Below are 25237 nucleotides of genomic sequence, written 5' to 3'. Positions count from 1 at the left end.
GCTTGCTTTTTAGATTTTGCATGGAGTGTAAGGTTCATGGTTACAACAGACAGGTTTACACAAGGGTTGTTTAGGGAGCATTTAATCTCTCACCCGACAGGAGCTTGCTGCCTCCTGAGACATGACTGTTACAACTCAACGTCGCAACTGTGCAGTGCTTACTAAAGAGCAAACCTTTGTCTGTCTGTACAAAGTACAGTGCGGTTCCTCTGGGTTTCAGTGTGTTATTAGCTGAGTCAGTTCGCCACATTCAGTTCACCGTTTTGTGTAGCCTTGGCATAGACGTTCAAAGAACGAGGCAACAACAGCAGAGATGACTCTGGATCACAGGATAACTGGCAAAGAACATAATTAGAAATAATGTCGCCAAACCACGGGGAGATAAATGAAAATGTAATCATCATAATGACATTATGGCCCCATAATGGCACCCCGGGATGAAAAAAAAAGTTTGTTTCTAACAATTTAAATGTACAGGTCATTTATTAAGGGGTGGGGGGTGGGGTTTGGGAATCACTGAAATTTTGGAAAAATTTGTACCGAAAAGTAAATAAAAATAAAATCTATTTTGAGGCAAACTATGCATTTGAAGGACAAACAACAGAGGACCCACAAGTTTTCTGAAGGTGGACGTTGGTTTGAATCTCCTTCTGAAGGTTTTCACATTCATTAGACAACCAAAGGTCAAGGAAATTAAGAATTACTTACAGTCCTGGTCAGGACCTTGCATCAATCACATTGTGAGTGTAAAAGGTGCTGTAATCTATATCAGTAACCTCCATAAGGATGTTTCATAATTAAATTGATCCTGCAAGTCTTATCTAACAAGCATGTGTAATTAACCCTGGGATTCAGTTTAGTCTCAATTTCGTTTTTGTGCTGTTGTAAAACAATGTCTGGATCAGTAATTTATTACTCAATACAGACAGTGCAGGCAAAACATGGTCCTTTTTTTTTAATACATTTTACATTATATTAAGTTATATTCATTGTTATTGTTGACACTGATTTACTTTGTTTCCTATTGACACTGTAACCAATCTGAAAAACTGTAGATGGCTGTTACAGAACGAACAACAAAAGATAGAGAAAGAGAGAAAAATGTAGTATCTTCTTATGATTGGGTAAATATTTAGTCTAATCCAAGATGAGTATAATTGATGTTTAAATAGTCACAATAATTAGATGTAAAGATTTTTGTTGCAATTTTAGGAATGAGTCCTATAATCGCAGGCCTCATTTATAAAATGTGCATCGAATCTTAGAATGTGCATAAGCTAAAAATCAATGCTCGGATTTATAAAAGTGGTCTTTGATGTGCAAAAGTGCTTAGCGCCACGTCAGGTTATAACTGCACTTTCCCTTGTGGCAGAGTCAGAGCACTGTAGGTATTTGGAAATCTAGAGCTAATGACATTAATTAAGCAGCATTTCTAAGGCAGAGCTTTATAATCATTCATCCATGAACAATTTCAGGATCTCATCTAGATTTCACATCTGGAATATATTTTTAATATATTTTGTTTATGTGAACTTTCGTTTTTCAGAATCACAAGTACGCACATTTGAGAAATGATCTAAGATCAAATGTGGAATGATTTCTATTCAACATTTTATAAATGAGGCCCTTGGAAACCAGTTAGCATTTTTGAATTTTTAGTTCCATTACCTCAAAGTCAATGGATTCTTTTGAATGGGTTTTTGGTTTAATGCCTGAAATAAGGTCTGTGGTGAAGGTCAAGATATCTTCACATTTTATTCTACAACATAAAATACACAATTTATTATTATTATTATTATTGAATTATTATTATTAAAGGTGGCTGCTAACAAGTAGTAAAATGGGACTACAAAGGCTGTTTGGGGGATGTTAAATGTCCTTAGAGCCTACTCTGAAAAAATAACTAATTAAATAAAAAAAAAATCTATAATAAACTTTGAATAGTACTGTATTTTTCACAGAAGAAAATTTCACAGGGTCCAAATGACCTGGGGGGTGTGCAAATTATGGTAACACTCCACAAAGCTTTGACAAAAAAAAGAAAAAAAAAATCAATTATGACGTGAGCACAGTCATGGTTTATATGTAATTTCCATGTATTTTTCATCTTATTATCGTTAGTAAAAATAAAATTATAGCCTATCGTTTTTTTGTTTTGGTACATCTGAGTTATATACATGAAAAAGCTTTTTTATGGAATATGTGATAGTAGTCATTGTCTTTAATTATTTTAAATATTCAATGTCAGTGCATGCGCCTGCATTTGTGGACTAACAAAAACAGCACACTCACCAAACAGAAATCCATTTTTGCTTTAATAAAAAAAAAATATCATTTGAAAATAAATATGTTTAATAGTTATACTAAAACACAAAATGTTGTTAATATTTAACAGCACCAATAAATATATTACTGTCAAAATATACTGAAAATGTGGGTGTACATGGCAAACAAACAAACAAAAACGAATTTCTGGCACTTTCACAAAAAGAGAACGTTTGTATTTCGATCACAAAACTGCAAGTTTTGGGTCTCCACCAAACTAATCACTGATACAAAAAGTTCATATGAACTAAAGAAGGCGCTTTCAGGAATGTTAAAGTGTTTGTCTCTCATTGTCTTTTGTTCCATAAAAGTCGTCCACAGTTTTTCAGATTGGTGACAATGTCGATAGGAAAAAAAAAAGCGAAACAATATCATCAACACTGCATATAAATAGATCAAATTAAATACACAGAATACTGAATATATTATAACATTATAAATTAGATGAAGTGAACTACACAAAGGGATATTACAGTAGATATGTATAAACAGATATTGTGTGGTAACTAACAGCTCCAAAAGTTGTGTGCAGTATTCTCTTTGGAAAACATTACGAACATTAAATATTTGACTTTTCTTTTACTACTGCGGTGAACAGAACTAGTTTGTTCCAGAATTTGCATTTTGTTTACATTTCTATATATACATACATGTAATATCCCTTTAGTATTATCACACCAAGTCCTATTGGATGTTAATCAGTACAGGTGTCTTTTTGACTAAGACTTCACCCTAGAAAGAGTGACATCACAGAAAGAGATAATTCCACATTTGTATCCCGTGCCTGGACCCAGAAAGAATCACTATTATGTCACTTCCTGTACTTTGATTGACAGTCTGTAAGTGTTCATATAAATGGTTGGAGGTTGTCTTTTGCATCTCTCAGTGAAGTCTTCGACATTCGAACCGAGTCTTTAAATATGAATCCACAGCGTGCCAATCCAGTGGAGCATTACCTCACTGTGTGCTCTCCAATCACAGGCCCAGGTGCAGTGACACTGAAATATATCCCATTCACACGCCAAGCAGCGTCTTCATTTACTTGTTTGTAGGTGATAGCAGCGACATGTTGTCAATATATATATATTAAACTTAAAAAATAATAATCTTAAAAATAAACATTGGGATGATATCTCCTGCCCTCATCTCATTTTCTGTCTTTTGTTCAGGGTAGTGTTAACAGTTCATACAGGGAATGCATCCTCAGGTTCAAAAGTGCTGTGCCATAAAATAAAAAATAGAAAAATCCTTCATTTAGTGTTCTTCCCAGTGCTCCGCTCATCATCTTGGTTTTTCACATCTGAAAGAGAACAATGGATTGGTTAGAGATCTGCTTAAGATATAAATCAAGATTTGCTTATTAATCTGTGTTTCAGCCACCCAACCAATCCGAGTTAAGCCTGTTTACCCACACTACTGTGTTTACAATGGTGCTCACATTGAAAAATATGCTGAATAATTCATGATTTATTTTCAAAAATAGCATTTGAAAAAGCCTTATGCTTGTTTCAATATTTCAACAGTGGTACCCTTGTGAAAAAATAGGAGATTTAAAATAATATATTTAAAATAATGAGCTTTAATACTAGTATAGTAGTAATTTAAATATATTTAAGTGTGTAATTAACTTTTTTGACCCACTTAATTAGGACTTAAGTGCATCTTTATATGTAATTTCATAATTACTTCTGTTGTCTTTGAAATATGTTTATAGTTTTACTGCTAAATGTAATGACAAGCATTTATAATAAACTAAAATATACTTTAATGTCATTTCTGTTGAAAATTGTATGTGAGGTATTAAAACACATTTGTGATTTCACAATACATTTAAAATATATTAAATTGAATATAAATGTAAAAAAGGATAACATTACAGTTAAAAGTATAGTTACATGTGCTTTATGTAACACATGTTAGTCAACACATCAAAATAAGTGTACTTTTTTTTAAAGCACAACAAAAGATTTTTATTATTGAAATTTTTAAAGAGTGCACTTTTTAAAAGTGTGTTTAAGTGTGTTTTGAAACAATCATGGAGTCACTTAAGTGGCCTTTTATTTAATTAATATCTGCAAGTTAAGTTTTTTAAATCTACTTTTAAGATTTACTTAAGCGCATTTCTGACAGTCTGAACAAAAACATTGTATTGTACTGTGGTTATGTAATTATGTAAAATTGTTCAGAGGTTGGGTCTTTTGGATGGGTGAAAATGTGGTTAGGGTGGAATGACCACAGGTCAAAGTGTACTGTGATCTCCAAAAAACATAACAGTAACATTTGGAAATACAAAATAATACAAATACAAATACAGAATGCTAACATATGATGACACAGCTTAAATTAGTGGGACAGTTGATGAGAAGCAAGCCGCATGGACACAGTTATATATTTACAAACATAATAATAATAATAATAATAATAAAAACATGAACAGCTAATGGCATGATTTCCACAAGTGATGGCAAAATCAATAATACTAATTACTAATAAAATAAATATGTCAAACACACAAAATCATATTGCTTGCTGACAGAATACCAGCAAAGTCAGTTTGTGTACACTATTAATAATTTCTGTGCTCAACGCCAAAGTGTTGATGCTACAAACCATATCATTATAAAAATGCAGGGCAGTAATGCACCACGGTATCTCACGGCAAATACTCCACATACACACACACACAAAAGGAAAAGGGAAAATGCAATAAGCGCTATAAGCATGCATAATTCAGAGCTTCAGATGGGACAGGCTGAGGAGATGCATGTTGCACGTGGTGACAGTTCATTAACAAACCTGCAAGTTCTTTCATTTAACTCAAGTTGTCTGGCCTTGCATTGCAATTGTGTGAATTTGCAGGAACATTTACAGGTGAGAGGGTCCTGCACATACAAGCGCTTTCTTCTCTCTGAGCAAGGCTCACAGTGGCTGCAAGGGAAGCAGAAGGGAGAGACAGAAAGACATCTAAGCACTAGTGATTTGGGCAGAGAGCTGGAGGCACACACACTCATGCACCTCACCATCACACAGCACCTCCATTCATTGCATAAATTTGGGTCTTTTTTTGCTTTGATTTGAAGATGAGTAGCGTTAGTGGCAGATTGTGTGTGATGAGAGTGAATTATGACCTCATTCATTCATCAGTGACCACACATGAGACACACATGAGTGATTAGTAGCAACACGGAAATCAGACAGGAACAAATATTGGACTGACAGACACCTGCATTCACATACACACATTCACTTCAATGAAAGCAGTATGAAACAAAGCAAAGTCTGTAAAAGTGGTTTGTTCAACTATAGAAACTTGACTCAGTATAGAAGCACAATTTTGAAAACAATTCTAAACTGGTCTCATAGACACATTAGCTGTTGTAAAATTTGACATTTTTAATTGTAATTGTACCTACACTGAAAAAAAAGAAAGTAAACATTTTTTTTTTTTTTTTACCAAAAAATACTAATGTTACAGACACATAATAAACAAAAAGCAAAATCAGCTGTAAAACTGTATGAAAGTACATTGTTTATTTGCGATAAATCTAAAAACATTTTGTTAGTTAATGTTTAATTTAGTTTACTTACTATTAAGGCAACTTTGAAAGACCTTGATTTTTATTGTGATGTCATTTTAAAATATGTATCATATTTTCTTTCTTACAAAAAAAAAAAAACTAGTATGTGTTCTGCACATCAAAATACTATTTTTATTGTTTATTTCTTTTATTTATTAATTTATTTTTATATTTTTTTTCTATGGGGAGTATTATTTGCCTTGAAATGAACAAAGAATTTTAAACCATTTTTTTAGATCAATATAAAAATGCACTTTAAATGATTGACAGTCACTGCTTTCAGTGCAGTAAAGATGAGCCCATCTACAGGGAAGATATTCAAGCTGCTGTTGTCAGAAACATCAGTGGGGCTGAAATACAGGTGAGCATGACGTCATCCCAGCTGTGTGGTGGCACATTAGTACGATAATGACAGAGACAGTCATGCAACCTCTGTTTATTTACCTTTGGTTGCATTCCTGGACTAAGAGTGTGTATTTGAGTACAAATAAAAGCAGACTGGGGCTTTAAGCCAAAAGAACAAGTGATATTACAAAGAGCAAACAATCTGCCCTTAAATAAAGCCAATGACTGAAATACTGCTTGAGCACAGATGAGCAGAGGTGCTTCTCTCAATCTCTTTTGGCTTTTATCCTAAATTTTGTATAAAATACTATTTTAATATTTACCTACACTTCTGGTCAGTTTTTTATGCTGTTTTTTTTTTTCAACTTTCTATGACGTTTTCTACAAAGATTTTGTGCAGCACAATTGTTTTCAACATTGATGATGTTCAGAAATGTTTCTTGAGCAGTAAATCATCATATTAGAGTGATTTCTGAAGATCATGTGACACTGAAGACTGGAGGAATGATGCTGAAAACTCTGCTTTGATCACATTAAATTACATTTTAATACGCATTCACATAGAAAACTGTAATAATTTCACAATATTACTTTTTTTTAGGCTATTTTGTGATCAAATAAATGCAGCCTTGTTGAGCAGAAACATTAAAAAGCATTATGAAATCTTGAGAACTGTTTTGAATCTAATTTGTTTATGCTTATATAAATATTTAGCATTTTAAATAAAATAATATTCACAGTCAGTATTCATTTTTGCTGAGATTTAAAATTTAAAATGTATTTTTTGCTCAAAAATTGTACTGTGAATCGTGAATTCCACTGGTATTAGTATAAAGTACTGAAATTTTTCCGATGTGGTAACCCTAATTAAAGTGAGGAGCAGCACGTCACAGGCGGTCTTCATTAGGAATCAACAGCAGACTCTACAGTCCAAATAAGCAGCTGAAGGATCTGAGCCATAGCATGTGTGTGTGTGTGTATGTGTGTGTGTTTGAGTAGCTTAGAGGTAAGGATCCAAATACAAGGAGTTGAACTTGAGCTTGTGAATCAGAAGCGAGAGTCGCTGGGCTCCCGCCCCCAGTGTGAACGCTTGCCTACGTGCTGAAAAGACGACACACAGAGATCCAGCGCTTAGCCCCATGACCAATGGATTTCATTTAGCCCTCTCAGCTAACCACATCCATCACTGTACGCTCACATTAATCTATAGGTGCAGAAACGCCTACAGCCGCCGCTCATTCAATTAAACCGGGAGCATTCCTTGACCTCAACCTACTGCATTTTGATCAAACTCTGTGAATGTCTTTCCATTAGATACAATTTCAGAGCAAAAAGATGCTGTAAGAGCTTTTATCAACATTTACCTTTCTGAACCATTTATGTAATGACATTTGACCAACTGGTTTCAATGCAGTTTTTAGTGGATGCACCAAAAGTGTAAAAATAACAGCCATTTGATTTTATGTTTCTGTTATGTGCATTGCTTTACTCATAAAATGAGGATGTATTGGTATAAATCAATGCATTTGGGTTTAATCAGGAATATTAAATCATATTTTTGACCAGTTTAACCAAACAGTTCCCCATTGACTTCCATAATATGGAAAACAATACTGTGGAGGTCAGCTTGACACAAAATAGCACTAAATGAGGTTTGTGAAACAGTTCACAGTAACCAGCAATAACCTCAGTCTCAGGATCACCTACTATTCAAAAGGCTAAAAATAAAAGTGGGTTAATGACAGACACTTGTTACTATGATTAGTATGGGGAAGTATGCAGGGGTCAGTCTTGAGCAACTGCTATGTGAAGAGAGCGGCGGGTGGTCTTCACAGACACCACCTTACAGCTGCCATAAAGTGCCAGAGCTTCGTCCCCTAAGAAAAAACTGAAACTATCCTATAAAAGACTCCGTTATCAGCATTTCAGCGATATATACAGGCCAGGATGATCCAGGCTTTTACACAAGCACCACTGCTTGTGCTCAGCACTCGACTTGTTGATCAAAAATGAGATTTTCCACATTTAAAGGCATAACACTTGGTGGACTAAATGTTTATTGCGATTATTACTACTAATAAATGGAATTATTTTAACATTTTGTCACATTCCTGTTGCAAACCAAAAAAAAAAAAAAAAAAAAAAAAACAATCAACTAATCAAGGCTGCATTGCAGTCATTTTACCATAACTGGAAAAAATAAAATAAAATACAAATAAATGTAGCTGAATGCATAATTGCAAGTGGCAGGAAATTGTAAAGAAATTTGTGAATGACTGCAATTTCGCAAGTATCTGTAATTCAGCATTTAGCACATGCTTTTATCCAAAATGACTTGCATAATTACTATTAATTTATTAGACTGCCATGTTCAGCAGATGGTAAGCATTCAATTATGAATGGTTATCTGCCAGAAATAGAGATGCACCAGCTATAAAAAGACGTCCAACACAAATAAAAGGAAAAGGCGTTTTTTTTTTTTTTTTTTGTGGGTGTTGTGTCATGATTAACTCATGTTGAAAGCAGTGAGTCTTGAGTTAGTGCCTGAGGATTAGGAGGGATCCGGCTGTTGTAACATTTGGAGGAAGCTGAGTTCACTGTTTGGGTGTGAGAACAGTCGAGTGTTTCACTCAGCTTTGTTGTAGGGGAACAGGGTTGAGGGTGTGTCGAGGCGTGCTGTGGGAATCTGCTGTGGTGGGACACCGGCCGATGTTTTGACTTCTCACAATATATTTGCGACAAAATTAGCAAAGAATTAAGCATCATCATGTATGATTTTTAATGTTTTAGTAAATTTGTTGTGTTTTTGTCATTTTAAGTTGTATATATACACTACAGGTCAAAAGTTTGGGATCAGATTTTTTTTTAAAGTGTTTTTTTTTTTTTTTTTTTTTTTTTTTTTACAGAGGTTTCTTCTGCTCATCAAGGCTGCATTTATTTGATAAAAATACAGCAGAAAAAAAAATATATTGTGAAATATTATTATGATGTAAAATAAAGTTTTTTCTATGTTAACATACATTAAAACCGATATGCAGCTGTATTGTCAGCATCATTCCTATTCATATTGTCTTCAGTGTCACCTGATCTTCAGAAATCATTATTATATGCTGATTTATTATCAGTGCTGGAAGCTCTTGTGCTGATTAATAACTTTTTTTTTTAATTATTTGATGAACAAAAAGTTGAAAAGAAGAGCATTTATTTAAAATAGAAATATTTTCTAACAATATACACTACAGTTCAAAGGTTTGGGGTCAGTCATTTTTTTAAACTTATATTCAGCCAGGATGTGTTAAATTGTTAAGAAATGATTTATATTATTAGAAAAGATTTATATTTCGAATAAATGCTGTTCTTTTAAACTTTTTATTAATTAAAGAATCCTGAAAAAAGTATCAGACTTTCTAAAAATAAATATTTGTCAGTACCACTGTGCCAGCATTGATAATTCTAATAATAATTCAGAATACTAGAATGATTTCTGAAGGATCACGTGACACTTTATACTGGAGTAATGGCTGATGGAAATTCAGCTTTTCATCACAGAAATAAATTATATTTTAAAGGATATTAAAATAGAGAACATTATTTTATATTGTAATAATATTTTGAAAGATGACGTTTTATTTTTCTGTATTTCTGATCAAATAAATACAGCCTAGATGAGCATAAGAGAATTCTTTAAAAAGTCTTACTGACCGGTAGTGTATATTTCTATATTTCTATATAGTTTTTTATTACGTTTCTATTTATTCTGCTGAAATTAAATAAGTTCCTTTTTTATGTTTTATTTTATTTCAGTTTATGCTATTCTATTTTACGTCATAAAAAAATTGATGCAGCTTGATGGCACTTAAGAAGTGGGCATATTTAAACTTAATCAAATATTTATTTGGGGATTTTTTTATTATTAATAAGGACAGTGGCCAGAGGACTTTAAGATGCTGTGAGCTGGATTTCCTGGAACTTTATATTTGGAATTACATATAAGTGAAAATAAAGTAAACTTTTCTCTGCTGTGTGTTTACAAAGTGAGATGCGCTGGCTCTGTGGACATTTAGAGTGCTCTCATACAGGACAAACTTCTTGTGAACCACCCTAAAACTAGTGCTGAACAATAAGCGGTAACACTTTAGTATAGGGTCCAATTCACACTAATAACTAGTTGCTTATTAGCATGTCTATTATTAACATATTGGCTGTTTATTAGTGCTCATAAAGTACATATAATGCATGACATCAATAATCCTACCCAATACCCTAAACTTAACAACTACCTTATAAACTATTGATAAGCAGCAAATAAGGAGTTAATTGAGGAAAAAGTCATAGTTAATGGTTAGTTAAAAGTGAGAATTGGACCCTAAAATAAAGTGTGACCCAATAAGCAAATGGGATGCACCAGTTATGACAAAGCAAGCAGCATGAATCTGGCAATGATGAAGATATGCATACTTTCAATTCTCAACCACATCATCTGAGCTGTCATTCGCTCCACTCACATACAGACAGTAAAGACTGCCGAAGCTGCTCCTACTGTGAGTCATGTACATCATATAAACACGACCCGCTGACTAATCAGGTCTGAATGACTAGCTCCTACTGAAAACACATTCTTAAAAGTGCACTTATGCTCTCAATTTGCAGATAGAGATATGCTGCATCGTCGGCACTTGAGCTTTACTGCTACTAACAGTCAGATTGCTAAATGCTAACTGTGCTAACATAGAGCCCAGCTGGCTGCTTCTCATCACCAGTCAGTCAGCCCAGTCATTGCAGTTTTTAGCCATGTGTTTAGAAACGTCCTGCACCATCTAGAACCGTCCACACTGTCAACAAATGGATCTTAACCAAATCCCACAATGTCTCCGATGAAAAATGCATGAACTGATCTGTTATCTTTAAAATCATCCAAAAGCTTGACATAGGAAATAATGAAAATATAATAAAACTCAACTTACTTTTCTTTCTTTGATTTGACTTCTTCTTTTTTCCTATAAAAGACAGATGGAACAGGGTTTTAATTCACATTTCAAAATGTAAAGGAGCAGTTCACTCAAATTGAATATTCTGTCACTATTATGTATTTTTTCTCTGGAACAGATCTTTCACACAACACCATATTTCCAAGCAAATAAAGCACCATTATATAAGTTACAACAGATTTGATGCAAATAAAATTTTATCAGGATAGCTTACAATGTTTAATGTAACCGAAGTCGAACGTACCTATAGGCACTTTTAATTTAAAATCTTCAGAACAACAAAATAATGTCTGAAACTTTGCTCTATTCCCCACACAAAGCTATATTTTGATTGCAGAAAACAATGTATTGTGCCAGTCCAATAGAGTGTATTGAATTATTGAAGATTTTGTGCTCCCACAGAGCAAATAACAGCATAGTTAACAATAAGCACGAATGGCATGATTTACATTTCGCAATGAGCTATTTCTTGAAGATGCATTTAACCTTAGTTTTAATGACATACCTGCATTCACACTTGGTGTGTTCTGTGAAACTCAGTTGAAAATTATGCTGTGATACACGTTGTTTGACTCGCAGTACCTACAGGAATACACACATAAAAAGCACATTTAGTGTGTGAGCATGTATTCATGCACTACATCACTGTCAACTCAACTGTGGCCAAGAGCAACTTCAGCTACATAAACGGGGTGTAAACACAGTGTGCAGTGGTAAACAACATAGCTGACATGCCAGTTAACACCACCTCACTGTCCCAGTGTTGGGCAAGTATGAAGTCATAGGAAGCACGCGCTGGATTGAGCCAGCCTTACCTCCATGGTGACGTTGCGCGTCTCTGTAGGGACACACTCGAGTGCTTCGTCGTTGCAGCAGCCTGCACAGCGCATGAGAACCACACAGGACGGGATGTAGGTGTGATCGATCTCGTCAGGATACTCCTGAATGATGTCTACCAGCATCTCTCGAGTCTTACACGCACTATTTTTATACACAACCATGAAGGGAATCACTAAAGAGGAAGCAAAGCGAGAAAGTTCAGTCACTATCATACCAACTTATACTTTTTTACTTTTTATAGCCAGCAGTCATGGTAACTATGAAAAGAGCAGCGTAAAGATTATTCACCTCTCGTGTTCAAAATAACAGCATACAGGTTGGAATAAAATTAGAGAGAGTAAACCATTTCCGTTTTGTTTTTTACAAAAACTAACATTTCCTCAGCAATGCCCATCATTGGGTTAACACCTCACACAGGCCTGTTCTGCTCACTGAGGACTTTCCCAAGTGGGAATAATAAAGGCATGTCACACATGTTGAGACACACACACCAGCACATGCGCCCCCACTTGCACGTCCACCCTAATCTGTAAACCTCCCTAAACTGGCTTCCCATCATTCATTCTGCCCAAGTGCCTCATGACCCACAGACTGCCAGGGAAAAGCGTGGCCTGAGACAGTGTGGCGCCAGGCTTCACTGCAGACACCGGACCTCCAGGAGAAGCCCACCCTGCCTGACACTCCCTGCAACCCATGAACCTATCAGTGTCCCAGAGCCATGCAAGAAAACCAAACACAATTGCATTCATGATCATGATGGAGTCAATAATTGCTAGTCATCAGTTGGTGGTACCAGCCTCATTTCACCCAGTGCCGAATCAAAACACTTCTTCATTTATGGCCATTTTGTCTGTATCTCATATCTTTATTTAGTTAAGTGCAAAAACAAATCATGGCCTGCTTTGATTTAGTAACTCTTAACCAGTGACACTGTGGTTCTGTTTGTTATTAAGAAAATAGATACTGACTACTACTAACCAAGAATCGATATGTTCATTTAATGCAAAGCAAAACCTTCTAGCATTGTGGGAAAGTGCTTATGAATGGACGCGGATTGGTAATGACGTAAAAATAACAATACATGTTCCCCCAGAAACGTAACAGGGACTCTATACAAACAACAAATAGTTGTGACCTTGAGGACAAATCAGGAATAAATCATGCAGTCGTTGTTCATAAACAAACACAGCCATGGTCACTGACTCCACACAAGGTTGCCTGCGGGCAGAATAAATTATTCTCTTTGACGATCCTAATGAGGTTGGGAAATATGCTTGACTCCTAAACTTGAGCGTCCAAGCTAATATTTATGTAAGTTCAGGCTCAGTGTGATATTAAACTGATTAAGGACAAACAGTGTTGTGTAACAAAAGAGAACCTCAAACATACAGCATTGGATGGACTATATATGCCCATTACCTGCCACAGGACTGGAATAAAACCATTTGCCTTAAGAATGTCATTACATGTATGTCCTCCAGGTGGTGCTAGACTCTAAGCCTCACATACAAAATATTTTTCATATCATACATACTTCAAAATTTATGAACACTGCACATAAAAAGAGACTTACCCTCATTTTTGCTCTTCCCCCCTTCTTTGGGTATGTGGGCAGCCTGTTATGAACAGAGAAATGACAGTTCTAAGTGACAGAACACATACAGCAAGTTATAACCTGACCTGTGTTACACACCACTGAAAGAAACCAATAGTAATACTTGGGAAATGCTTGGGCTTTGTGCAACCTCATTGATGCTATACGTGGTCAAAATGTAGATGTGTAGTATAAGTAAGGATTGAGGACTCTTAGTAAAGTAGTGGTTCTCAGACTTTTTGACTCAACATTGGCCAAGAAAATAATCAAAGACGCTACTATTTAGGCTGAAATACTTTCTCTGGTACTGAAAAAGCTGCTTGTTTGACAAACTTCTAATTACCATAATCTTGCCGTCTCAACAGATAATAAACAGCAGTTCATTACATGATTCTATTAGTTTCAAGAACTGTATGGCTCAGCTGTTGATGGTACAAATAAAAAAGGAAGAAATGTGATGACAGTTTATGGGCAATGTCAGAGAAAATATAAAAACCAAACCTTTAGGGTAGAACAGTTTGTCACTGGGGCAGTTGCATCAAAGCTACACACATATATTTGTATTCAGTGTGTCTAAAGAAGCCCTGATCACAAATATACCCAAACTGTAGTAAGATTAAGTAAGACTTATTTTAGTTTTAAGTCACCCTATGGTCCCCTTGCTGAGGCCCTTTAGTGGGCCCTGGGCCCTTAAAACAGAGAGGTTTCTAGTGAGTGCTTTACGTTTACGTTTATTCATTTAGCAGACGCTTTTATCCAAAGCGACAGATGAAAACAGTGGAAGTGGAAGTGTGCTTTCATAAATTCATTTCGTATTTTTTTTATTTTCTTTCCAGGGTAAAAAATCTCATATAATCTTTATTTATTTATCTTTTAATGTAATTTAATATTTTAAAATCTCAGTAAAGGAGTGTCATTCAAAGCAGCTGCAGAGAGCCTGTTGCTACAACTCAGACTATTCTTTTTTCCCGCCTACAGATTCGTCTCGCTGGCGTGAGCGCGTGATCGGTCGCTGTTTGGCGCTTACTGCAGGTGGCGTGGACTGGCGCAACAGCTCTCGGTGTTGCGTGAGAATCTCGCCGGTTTCCCTCACAGACCGTCTGCTTTATATATCCAATTATTATATCATTATTATATGCCTTATATATCTATTTTTTTTTTCATATTCTGCACCCAACATTAGGACAATGACGACTAACCAACCAACCTACAAACAAACGACGGCAGTGTACCTCATCCAGATTTGTTTCAGGCCATCAAACATGCGTTGCCTTATCACGATTCGAGTAAATGAATTAATTAGGTGGGAGACAAAGAAAGGAGGGCGTTCAGGTAACATCTTGTCATTATTCTCGTCAAGAGAGCTGTAGGTTGCATTATTTCAAATATTAAATTATAGCGAGCACTAATATAATGCAGAAAGTCCATGTCCGTGTGTGTTTTCCCAGTTTTACTAATAAGAAATTCCCTCTGACTGATTGAACAGAACAGAATAACCCGTATGGATACTCCCGTTAGAGCACGCAGTCTATGTCCAACATAACTGCTTCAACTGGACATTTGCGTTTATAAACATTGAGATTAAATCCCTTACTTTCGAGGATGGAAACTGGTCTGGCCACTCTATACCACCACAGCACTGATAAATGTTCCTGACATAACAATATTCTTTTAAACAGTAACTTTTAATCAGGAAATTACGTGTGAAACTTAAGGTAATAGTGTATGGGGTAATAGCACTGGACAAATGTCCTCTTGCGTGTAATCTGACCTCTGTTTAAATAACAAACGAATGGCTTTATTCTATTATAATTTCTCACATTTCAAACGCACCAAATTACAAAGCCCTTACCTTGACAGCAGAAAGATGAAGAAGAGCCGCAAAAAATAATTGTATTGAATAAACAACAAAGTTCATGATTGTAATTCCAGTGGTTTGTTGCGGCGAGCGTCACTGAAAAGTCTCTGGCTCTCAAAACAATTAATAGCGGAATATGAATATGAATATGAATGAACGGTGTGATATCGTCGGTCAAAGTAACAATTCCATTCTGCCTTTCAGGACCGAAGCACCTGCGTCGAATCCACTAAAATGAACTTCTTGAACGGTAGAGCTCCTCCAGAAAATATAATAACATAAATAATAACAATAACAGTCAAATAAAATAATAATAAATAAAGAAACGGGGGAAAGTCCACACTACGGTCCTCCTTATTTCGCCACAGTATAACGTGAAGTCGACGTTTAATAAATCAAATTTCAAAACGTCACAGGCAAAACAGAACAAACAAACAAACAAAAAAAGTTTCGTACACTTCCAAGCGCAACCTCCACTCTGCACGCGCGACTTTGGGCCAGAGAACGGCGTCTGCGCATATGATTATCCTCAAGAGCAAGTCGCTATGTGCCGGTATAAAGTGATCCAATGGCAATCCCTGTTTCAACTGCAGCAGACGTTTCCTTCTGTTCCTCGTCTTATTTCTGCTGTTGCTTTGGCTTTTGTTGTCTTATACCGTTGTGGATGTTGTCTGGCAGCATGGGGAGATCTTGTCACTTTGCGATCGTTCTGTCTTTCAGCGCTTCTTGGCAGATCTGCAGTCTTGTGAGGATCGACATAGAGGCGCTGATTGGCCAGCCGGAGCAGACGTAGATTATGATGCTTCGACTCACTTTAGGGCTTGACTCACTTCAGCACTAGCCTACTAAAGAAGGTGGGAAATTATCCAGAAATCCCATTGCGTCTGGATTATTCAGCTTCACAGATAGTCCAAAAATGGGTATAGGTCTTACAAAAACATTTTAAAACGTATACTTATTTCCTCACACATCTTCCATTTCGTTTTGTACAGCTTTGACAAGTTTGTGGGTCTCTTAAAAGAAAGGATGTGACTCTTAAGGAGAGTTGATATATGCTAATTAACAATTAGTTCTTCTTTAGACATTAAGGGAATTAAGGTAACACTTTACAATGAGGTTTTATTTGTTTGCGTTAATGCATCAAGTAACATTACCTAAAATACATTTATCAATCTTTGTTCATTTTAGCCAAGGACCATAAAATAATATTAACAGACACAACTTTCAATTTCAATAATGCATTGTAAATGTTGAAATTAAAATTAACTAAGATAAAAAAAAAATGCTTTAGATCTATAAATATGTATTGTTAACTTGTATGTATTGTGGGGAACTGCAGCTCTTTTAGGTTGCAGGCTGCAGGCATATAGGATTTGCTTAAAAAATACATTAATGTTCCTTATGTTTCTTACAAAAAATACATTAATGTTCCTTATTGAAAATCTAGCATTTTGCAATAAATCGAGGGTCCCTGGATTGCCTGAGAGTCTGGCTGAAGGAGTCCTGTGAAGGTTTACTGTGTCAAATTATGTCTAAACAAACTTCTTTGGTGCTTTTCAAGTGTTCAAATAAGGTAACACCATATTTTTTTACTCAAAGAAAAGTGTCTTGGGATGAAGCAAGATGTATACTTGTTTCACCAAAGAAAAATAAAAAAATAAAATAAATCTTTGCATCTCATACATAATACTGAATGTAAAATAGGTGTATAATGTCAGAGCTGGCTTTTACAAACATAAAATGAACATTAGTTTGAAAATCAAACCAGGAAGGTTTCTCATATACTGACCGACTTTTAAAGGTAATAATATAACTTTATTTAAGGTTGAAGTATGTCACACAGAGGTTACACAAACCGTTGGTTTACTGAAAAGGCATTACACTGGAATCCCTGTAATAAACGTTTAAACTACCACAGTAATATTTACTGACTTCTAATATTACAGGTTCACATGCTTTATGAATGATGCTTAGTTCTCCTAAATATGTATGTAAACATTAAAATATTTTTCATAAATGTGTTTTTATGTCCCCATCGGCCACAGCTACCTGTGCTCAGCAGTCCTGTCATATTTTGAAACCTACAGAAAGGCAAAAAAATAAATACAAATTGAAAAACGGATGAATGAAAATATGAGCTGATGTTTACTCCCTTGTGGGCCTTGGGAAGTGGCAGGGGGTAATACTGGGGCTTCTAAGTTCCCATGAGTACAACTGCTGAGAAAATCTAATTCAATCTGCGGCTACGTGAAGACTCAATGATGGCGCCCCATAGATGGGAGATTTAGACATAGCTTCATTTCCCTTGGAAATCACCATGACCTCTTTCTCACTGGCACACAAAGAAATACTCATTCCCCATGTTCCCTGACACAGATGGGTCACGGCCTTCTCTCCCACGGCGCTCAGAGTCAGCCACTTTACTCTGTTACTATAGTTGCCAGCCACTTAAAGTCTTCTTCTCTGTGTGCTCTGTTCTTACCCTCACTAACTTGATCCTCGAGTGATGAGTGTAATAGGGTGGGTGAACCGCTGCTGTTTCTCTCTCTGGAACTATTTGGCCTGATAAACTTGTAAACCATGCACTCATGCTTTGGCACAATAACAGTACTAGTATTCAGTGATAAATGTCATCCTGGAGAAAACAGATTTCATATAATGAATTAGCTTCTAGTAAAACTTTAATAAGCATGTTTGGGGGCATCGACTGAACATCTAGAGTGATCCAGCTGGCATTGACGGCCACTGCATTTAAAGCATAAAGCAAAAACAAAATCCATAGCATTCTGAATGCATCCAGTGAGGTCTTTGTTGATTTTCTCGAACTCAAGAGAGAATGAATTATCTTAGTGGTGAGGAGAAAGAGCTTGTGTTCATATAAAGGAATTAATGAATTCATTTGATTGAGCAGAGAATGTACTATAGATCTCTTCGCATAGTTCATTTATTCAGTTTCACCCACAGAGGGCACTGTACAGACACTGCCTCACATGCTGGTAATCTATAGAAATAAACTTTACAAGTGTTCACATATTAAGAGCAGCTTCTACATGATGTGTCAAGCTATATATGTTGTATGTTTAATAGCCTTATAATGTTCTCATAGTCACATCAATAGAATTCATGCCCATGTAATTCAACAAACCACAATGAAATAACGTGAATTTATGGTATTTTATTAATCTAAATTCATTGGTTGTATTCAAGTCTATATATATATATATATATATATATATATATATATATATATATATATATATATATATATATATATATATATATATATATATACTTCCCGACCACTTTAATGGGTACACCTGTTCAATTACTTGGTAACACAAATTGCTAATTAGCCAATCACATGGCAGTAATGATCTACAGGGATTTTCACACACAACCATCTCTGGTTTACAGAGAATGGTCTGAAAAAGAGAAAATATCCAGTGAGTGGCAGCTGTGTGGATGAAAATGCCTGGTTGATGTCAGAGGTCAGAGGAGAATGGGCAGACTGGTTAGAGATGACAGAAAGGCAACAGTAACTCAAATAACCACTCGTTACAACCAAGGTGAGCAAAATACCATCTCTGAATGCACAACACATCAAACCCTGAAGCAGATGGTCTGCAGCAGCAGAAGACCGCACCGGGTGAAGCTCCTGTCAGATAAGAACAGGAAACAGAGGCTACCATTCACACAGGCTCACCAAAATTGGAGAATAGAAGATTGTAAAAACATTTCCTGGTCTGATGAGTTTCGTTTCTGCTGCAACATTCAGATGGTAGGGTCAGAGTTTGGCATAAAGAACATGGAAGCGTGGATCCATCCTGCCTTGTCTCAATGGTTCAGGCTGCTGGTGGTGTAATTCTGTGGGGGATATTTTCTTGGCACACTTTGGGCCACAGCCTAGCTTAGTATTGTTGCTGACCATGTCCATCCCTTTATGACTACAGTGTACCCATCTTCTGATGGCTACTTCCAGCAGGATAATGCACCATGTCACAAAACTCAAACCATCTCAGACTGGTTTCTTGAACATGACAATGAGTTCACTGTACTAAAATGGCCTCCACAGTCACCAGATCTCAACCCAATAGAGCAGCTTTGGGATGTGGTGGATTCGCATCATGGATGTGCAGGGTACCAATCTGGAGTAACTGCGTGATGCTATCATGTCAACATGGACCAGTCTCTGAGGAATGTTTCCAACACTTTGTTGAATCTATGACACAAAGAATTAAGGCAGTTCTGAAAACAAAAGGGGGTCCAACCCGGTACTAGTAACGTGTGGTGAGTGTGATTTCACCAAGTACAACATGTTCCTGGATTTTTGATATTTTTGTTTTCAACTTAGAAAAAAAAAAACATTTTTGTAGTATATATTCAGATTTAAATATAATATTTTTTCTTTGGCTTTTCTTTGATATTATCATTGTCAAGACTACTCTATTTTTTATAAGTGATTTTTGCATCCAAAACCTCACTCCAGCCAAGGTCTGTCCCCCAGGTTTATCTGTCACCTTGTCCAACAGTCTGAGTGTATTATGTCTTTGTAAAGGTCCTGATAGTTTCTAACACAGAGCGGAGGACACACTCAGATAATTCACACCACAAACATATTGCTCACAGCTGCACTCTAAATAAAAAAGCCAAGCTGCAATAGATTGATATGTGAAATTAAGGCAGATATCCAAACCCATTCTATGAGGACTGGACGCACCTACTCTGCTGGACTGACCCTACCCTCGGCTTCAACTTCCCTCAAACGCCGCTCCTTAATCCTAAAGGCCAGCTGGACTTCTTTAAGACGCATCACATGCTTTCTGTGAAAATATTTAGTCTGGGCCTCATGTCCAAGGGAGTCAGAATGATAACATGAGCTGCTGCAGATCGAGACATAGCTTGGAAATGCACTGCATAATAATGGCGAGACTTACACCGAGGAAGAGTGTGAAAGAAAGCCATGCTGGATTGGGGAAGTTCTTTCAGCGGTGAAATGACGTGAGCAAGGAGATGTAGTGAACTCCTGCCACGACATTCCTTATTGAAGAACAACATGCAGGTTCATCTGCAGCGAAAAAGCCTCCCTAGCTTTTGCTGATGTCAGGAGCATGTCAACGTACGGGCAGATAAACTTAATGAGCCCTGTCAGCATCAACACCCACACTAAACACACACAGGCCTGCTGGAGCATACTGTTGAATTACAGCTGCTGTATAAATGCACACCCAGAATCTTAAGTACTTTCTCTGTCCTAGAACTGACTCTGGGCTGATCATGGTTCAGATGATTCCATAAAACTGATTAGTTCTTTCACATGTTTGTACTAGTCTGTCTAGTCAATAGTAGTGATCAGCTTGCTTGCTTGCTTGGAGGTCTTGAGAAAGATACTCAATTCAGACTAAAAGAACATAGCATTCAGTATAGAAATAGCAACTAACTAAAAGTAGTAATGCTGCTAACTTATTTAAAGAGACAGTTCACCCAAAAATGAAAATTTTTACATCTTAAGATTTTATTTATTTATTTATTTATTTATTTATTTATTTATTTGTCCACACAATTAAAGTTAATGGAACCTAAAGTAACAGAGCACACCACTGACTTTCATTGATGGATAAAAAAAAAAAAAAAACATCTCACATTATGCAATCAATCATCTTATTAACTCACTTCATTTAACTTGGATTTGAGTTATTATAAGTTATTTAAAACAAACAAATTAACTAAAAAACAACTGTAAACAAATATTAATCCAAATCCAATATGAATCCAATAGGACCCTATTGGAATTGCTCCGTTTATATTATATTATATATATATATATATATATATATATATATATATATATATATATATATATATATATATATATATATATATATATATATGTATATGTATATTTTACAAAACAAAACTAAAAAAATTGTGACAAAAAAAATCTAAATCTTTCATTTTATTTCATTAAGTTCTATTCAATACTGTATTATGTGTTTATATTTCTTTTTACTGTGCTATGAGTTTATAATTTTTATAGTTTGACAAGCTAGAGAAGTTTCATAACACTAAAGCTTTTGTTTTTCTGCGTGTTAACTGAAGCTGCTTTGAGTAGGTATTCAACTAGTCCAGATTTGCTGGTGTGTGAATTGTTTATTTGTAGGATTTGGGGAAAATGCGTAGAAATGCTTTAAAACAAATATTTGATTCTAGGATCCTGTGGCCACCTGAGAGATTTATAGAGAGGTAAGCATCTGACGCAAGTTCATGCTGTTGAGAACTCTTCATAGCTCAAGTTGAGTAGCTTTGGAATAGGGCCTAGTTAGAAATGAGGCGACTGATGGAGAGGAATAAAACGAGGTCTGAATTGACAAAAGGATGGGATTGCTGTGGTTTCCGATTCAGTTGCTAGTGCACTGAAAAAATGGTAACATCTAAATTAAATATTTGTTTTAAACTTAAAATTAAAATAATTATAATAATAATATTTATTATAGCTGAAGCAAACTAAACACATTAATTTAACGCAACAAAACTAAATATTATGGGTTAAATCAAGTCGAAATTGATCTTGAAGGTACTGTAACAACAGCAGGTTACTTCTCTGGAAGTGTGACTTGTCTAAAAGATTGATTGATAACAACAAATTCAAATTCAGAACAAAATTGTTAAAGGCCAAGACTAGCCATGTGTTACTCCCTGCAGGTATTTGTTAAATTAGCGGATAAAAATGGTTTCCAGACCACCAGCATTTGTGCAAGGCCAGTGCATTTCTTTGCAATTTGCATTTTTTTTGAAGAGTGAGGTAATATATGTTTCCATAGTAATTTGGAGAATTATAATCATGCACCTCCCAAACTGTAGTTTTGGACTGTATTTAAAATGTCACTGAGTTCACCACGTGCCCTCTAAGATTTTGTACTAACACTAAGTTATATGTATACTAATACTGTGTCTGTATATACTATAAAGTGGAGATCTAAACATGCCAAATGTAATGAAGACACCAAACAGCTGCACCATTACTTATTTGTGTTACTTATTAGTGTTACATTAACATCTCGCATGTTCCCTGGTGTACAGTTCTGCAATATATTTTCTTAATGGCCCCATAAAACAGCACAGAATAAGTGAGAGCAAATGCTCACTTTGCTTTTGGTCTGAGATGTTTAACAGTGACTACAGCTTTAAGAGAATGACGAAAATAAAAGAAGAGCTATACATTGGAGGATTGTTCTCACGGTGGAGATAAATGCCGGTTTGATTAAGCTAAGGAAGAGGTTATATGCTGGTGGAGTGACTTTCTGTGGGTTCATCTCAAACATATGGCATAGAATCCACAGGAATTTGTTTCATAAAACTAAAAAGTCCTGTTGACCCCCGTATAAGCTAAATTCCCAGCACTCTGAACTAAGACCACAGATGGTGTCACAGTATACCAAGTGCACAACGGCACCCAGACATGCCTCTTGATTAAAAGGAGTCATATGATGCTACATGCACTTTTATAAGTTTTTTTTTTTTTTTTTTTTTTGCTCAAATCTTTACCCCTTTCTTAAATCAAGAAAGGAAAGGCTAAAAGCAACCACATTTATTAAACATCATAAACCCTACAGTGGCTGCAAAAGCTCAACGTGCTGCAAACAGAAAAAAACAAAAACACCTGGAAATTAATTACACAACTTCATTAATTTGACAACATTAATTGTTGTCGAATTGATGAAGATGTTTTCTTGATTTGCTGGTGCTTTGTCTATTTGCTTTTGTTTTCTGAAGTTGCGGCACATCAAGCTCTCTTGGCCACTGTATAAACCAATCTTTGTAGCCAACAACCAGACATGGGTGTCATGTAGGATAATAAAGTATGTGACCCTGGAGCACAAAACCAGTCTTAAGTCGCTGGGGTATATTTGTAGCAATAGCCAAAAAACATTGTATGGGTCAAATTATTGATTTTTCTTTTACGCCAAAAATCATTAGGCTATTAAGTAAAGATCATGTTTCACGAAGGTAAATTGTAAGTTTCTTACCACAAATATATCAAAACTTTTTTATTTTTTTTTATTAGCAATATGCATTTCTAAGAATTCATTTGAATAACTTTTCAAATAGTTGCATCTCGGCCAAATATTGTCCGATCCTAATAAACCATACATCAATCTAAAGCTTATGTATGCAGCTTTCAGATTATGTATAAATGGCAATAAAATAAAATAAAAATGACACTGAAGACTGGTTTTGTGGTCCAGGGTCACATATGTTTAATGGGGCTGAATCTGTATTTACGTGATTGTAATTTAATAAAAACATTAGAAATTGATAATTAGGCTATATAACATTTCCTTTCCACTGATATTCGAACAACTAATAAATTATATAGAAAGTGACATTATCACAGATATTGTAGATCTATCGCGAGTTTAAGAAAATAAAATCATCGTTATAGTCTCTGAGGCTGTATAAACTGTGAAATGAATCTCTTACTAACATTGTACATGCATCTGCGGTTTGTTGTTTATGATAGAAGAATTTGTGGAATTTAGTCAGAAAACACACGTGCACTCAAAACTGTTCTGTGACTCGTCTAAACATCTCTGATGGGTCATTTAATTCCTAAGCTCAACAGAACTGTGTGTGATTGGTTATGAAGGGCAACTGTAAAAATGCCTAAAATGAAATGCGGTGCAACATGAGGGGATCTTAATTTGGTGCCACGATCGACACTCTCTGTTCATTTTCACTTTATTAGCAACAGACATAATGGATTTAATTTATGCAGCTGCATTTTTGTCCAATTTAGTGACATTTTTTTCCCCAAGCCCCCATGACCAGTGGAAGGCTAAGCCACTCCCACTTTAGTTTGATTTAGTTTGTCAGCAGAACTCATTAACATTTAAAGAAAAATGCTACAAAACTGCATGATCTGAAAATAGATGATTTTAACAGGGTAAAAAAAAAAAAAAACTGATACATTTCAACCAGACTATACAGCCTTTTCATTAAGATCATAAAGAATCATATTAACTTATGGAAAATGGGCATCCTGTGAGTCCAGGGGCAGACTTATCCATTAGGCAAAGGGCCATCTAAAATGCTTTTCATATTGGAGTAGCGCATTAAGCACTGAACAGTTACTGATTACACTGTTTATTACCACGACAACAGTCCGAGTCCATGGCGCCTGCAGGTGTACAGCTGTACGCACTGTGAGTACCACGAGTGCTCAGACTGACCTCCGATTTCCCCCACAAACATTTCAGTAGATATCATAGGCCTGTGTGTGTCCCATATTTCTGTCGACTGAATCAGCCATGCCATTAATTATGAATGTATCAGTCTTTTTCATGCCAAAGTCACTTTCTGCGTAGAAATATTATGCCAAATAGAATCAGAAAATCATGCTATATGCACTTTCATGAGATCGGGTTAGCCTACAACAATTAATTTGTTGGCTATTTACAAATGGCTAGGGCCTATATTTGAGGCCTGTGCAGGGCTCTAATCCACTTCATCCAATGCTGTTTTGTTCTCATGTGAGCATGCTCTTGATATATGTATTTAAAACCATGTACATAAATTGTTTTTGAAACATTAGACACAACTATGGGGCACCATTGTGCAGCAGCAAGCATCAAAACAAAAAAAAAGGAACCTCAAGATTGATATAAGAAAATGTGTCAAAATGTTAGGGCCCCATTAATATATTTTGCATGGG

General features: G+C 35.7%; 1 protein-coding gene across 2 annotated transcripts; it reads right to left on the bottom strand.

Moving 5' to 3' along the window:
* Positions 1-2297: 2297 nt before the first annotated feature.
* On the bottom strand, positions 2298-16305 carry LOC113059793 (vascular endothelial growth factor A-A). Of its 2 annotated transcripts, XM_026228403.1 has the most exons (7): positions 15523-16305; positions 13650-13692; positions 12052-12248; positions 11742-11818; positions 11213-11245; positions 5122-5253; positions 2298-3625 (listed from the first exon to the last, which is right to left on the bottom strand). In XM_026228403.1, exons 1-7 carry the CDS (start codon positions 15586-15588, stop codon positions 3607-3609), a joined length of 567 nt encoding a protein of 188 aa, XP_026084188.1. In that variant the 5' UTR covers positions 15589-16305; the 3' UTR covers positions 2298-3606. The 2 variants fall into 2 exon arrangements, with proteins under 2 accessions (XP_026084188.1, XP_026084189.1); XM_026228404.1 differs by lacking the exon at positions 5122-5253 and having other exon boundaries at positions 15523-16291.
* Between the last annotated feature and the right edge of the window lie 8932 nt (positions 16306-25237).

This window comes from Carassius auratus, chromosome 41 (assembly GCF_003368295.1).
Source record: "Carassius auratus strain Wakin chromosome 41, ASM336829v1, whole genome shotgun sequence".
Taxonomy (NCBI): Eukaryota; Metazoa; Chordata; class Actinopteri; order Cypriniformes; family Cyprinidae; genus Carassius; species Carassius auratus.
Note: the sequence above shows the minus strand (reverse complement) of the source record. Positions and strands in the feature narration are given on the sequence as shown.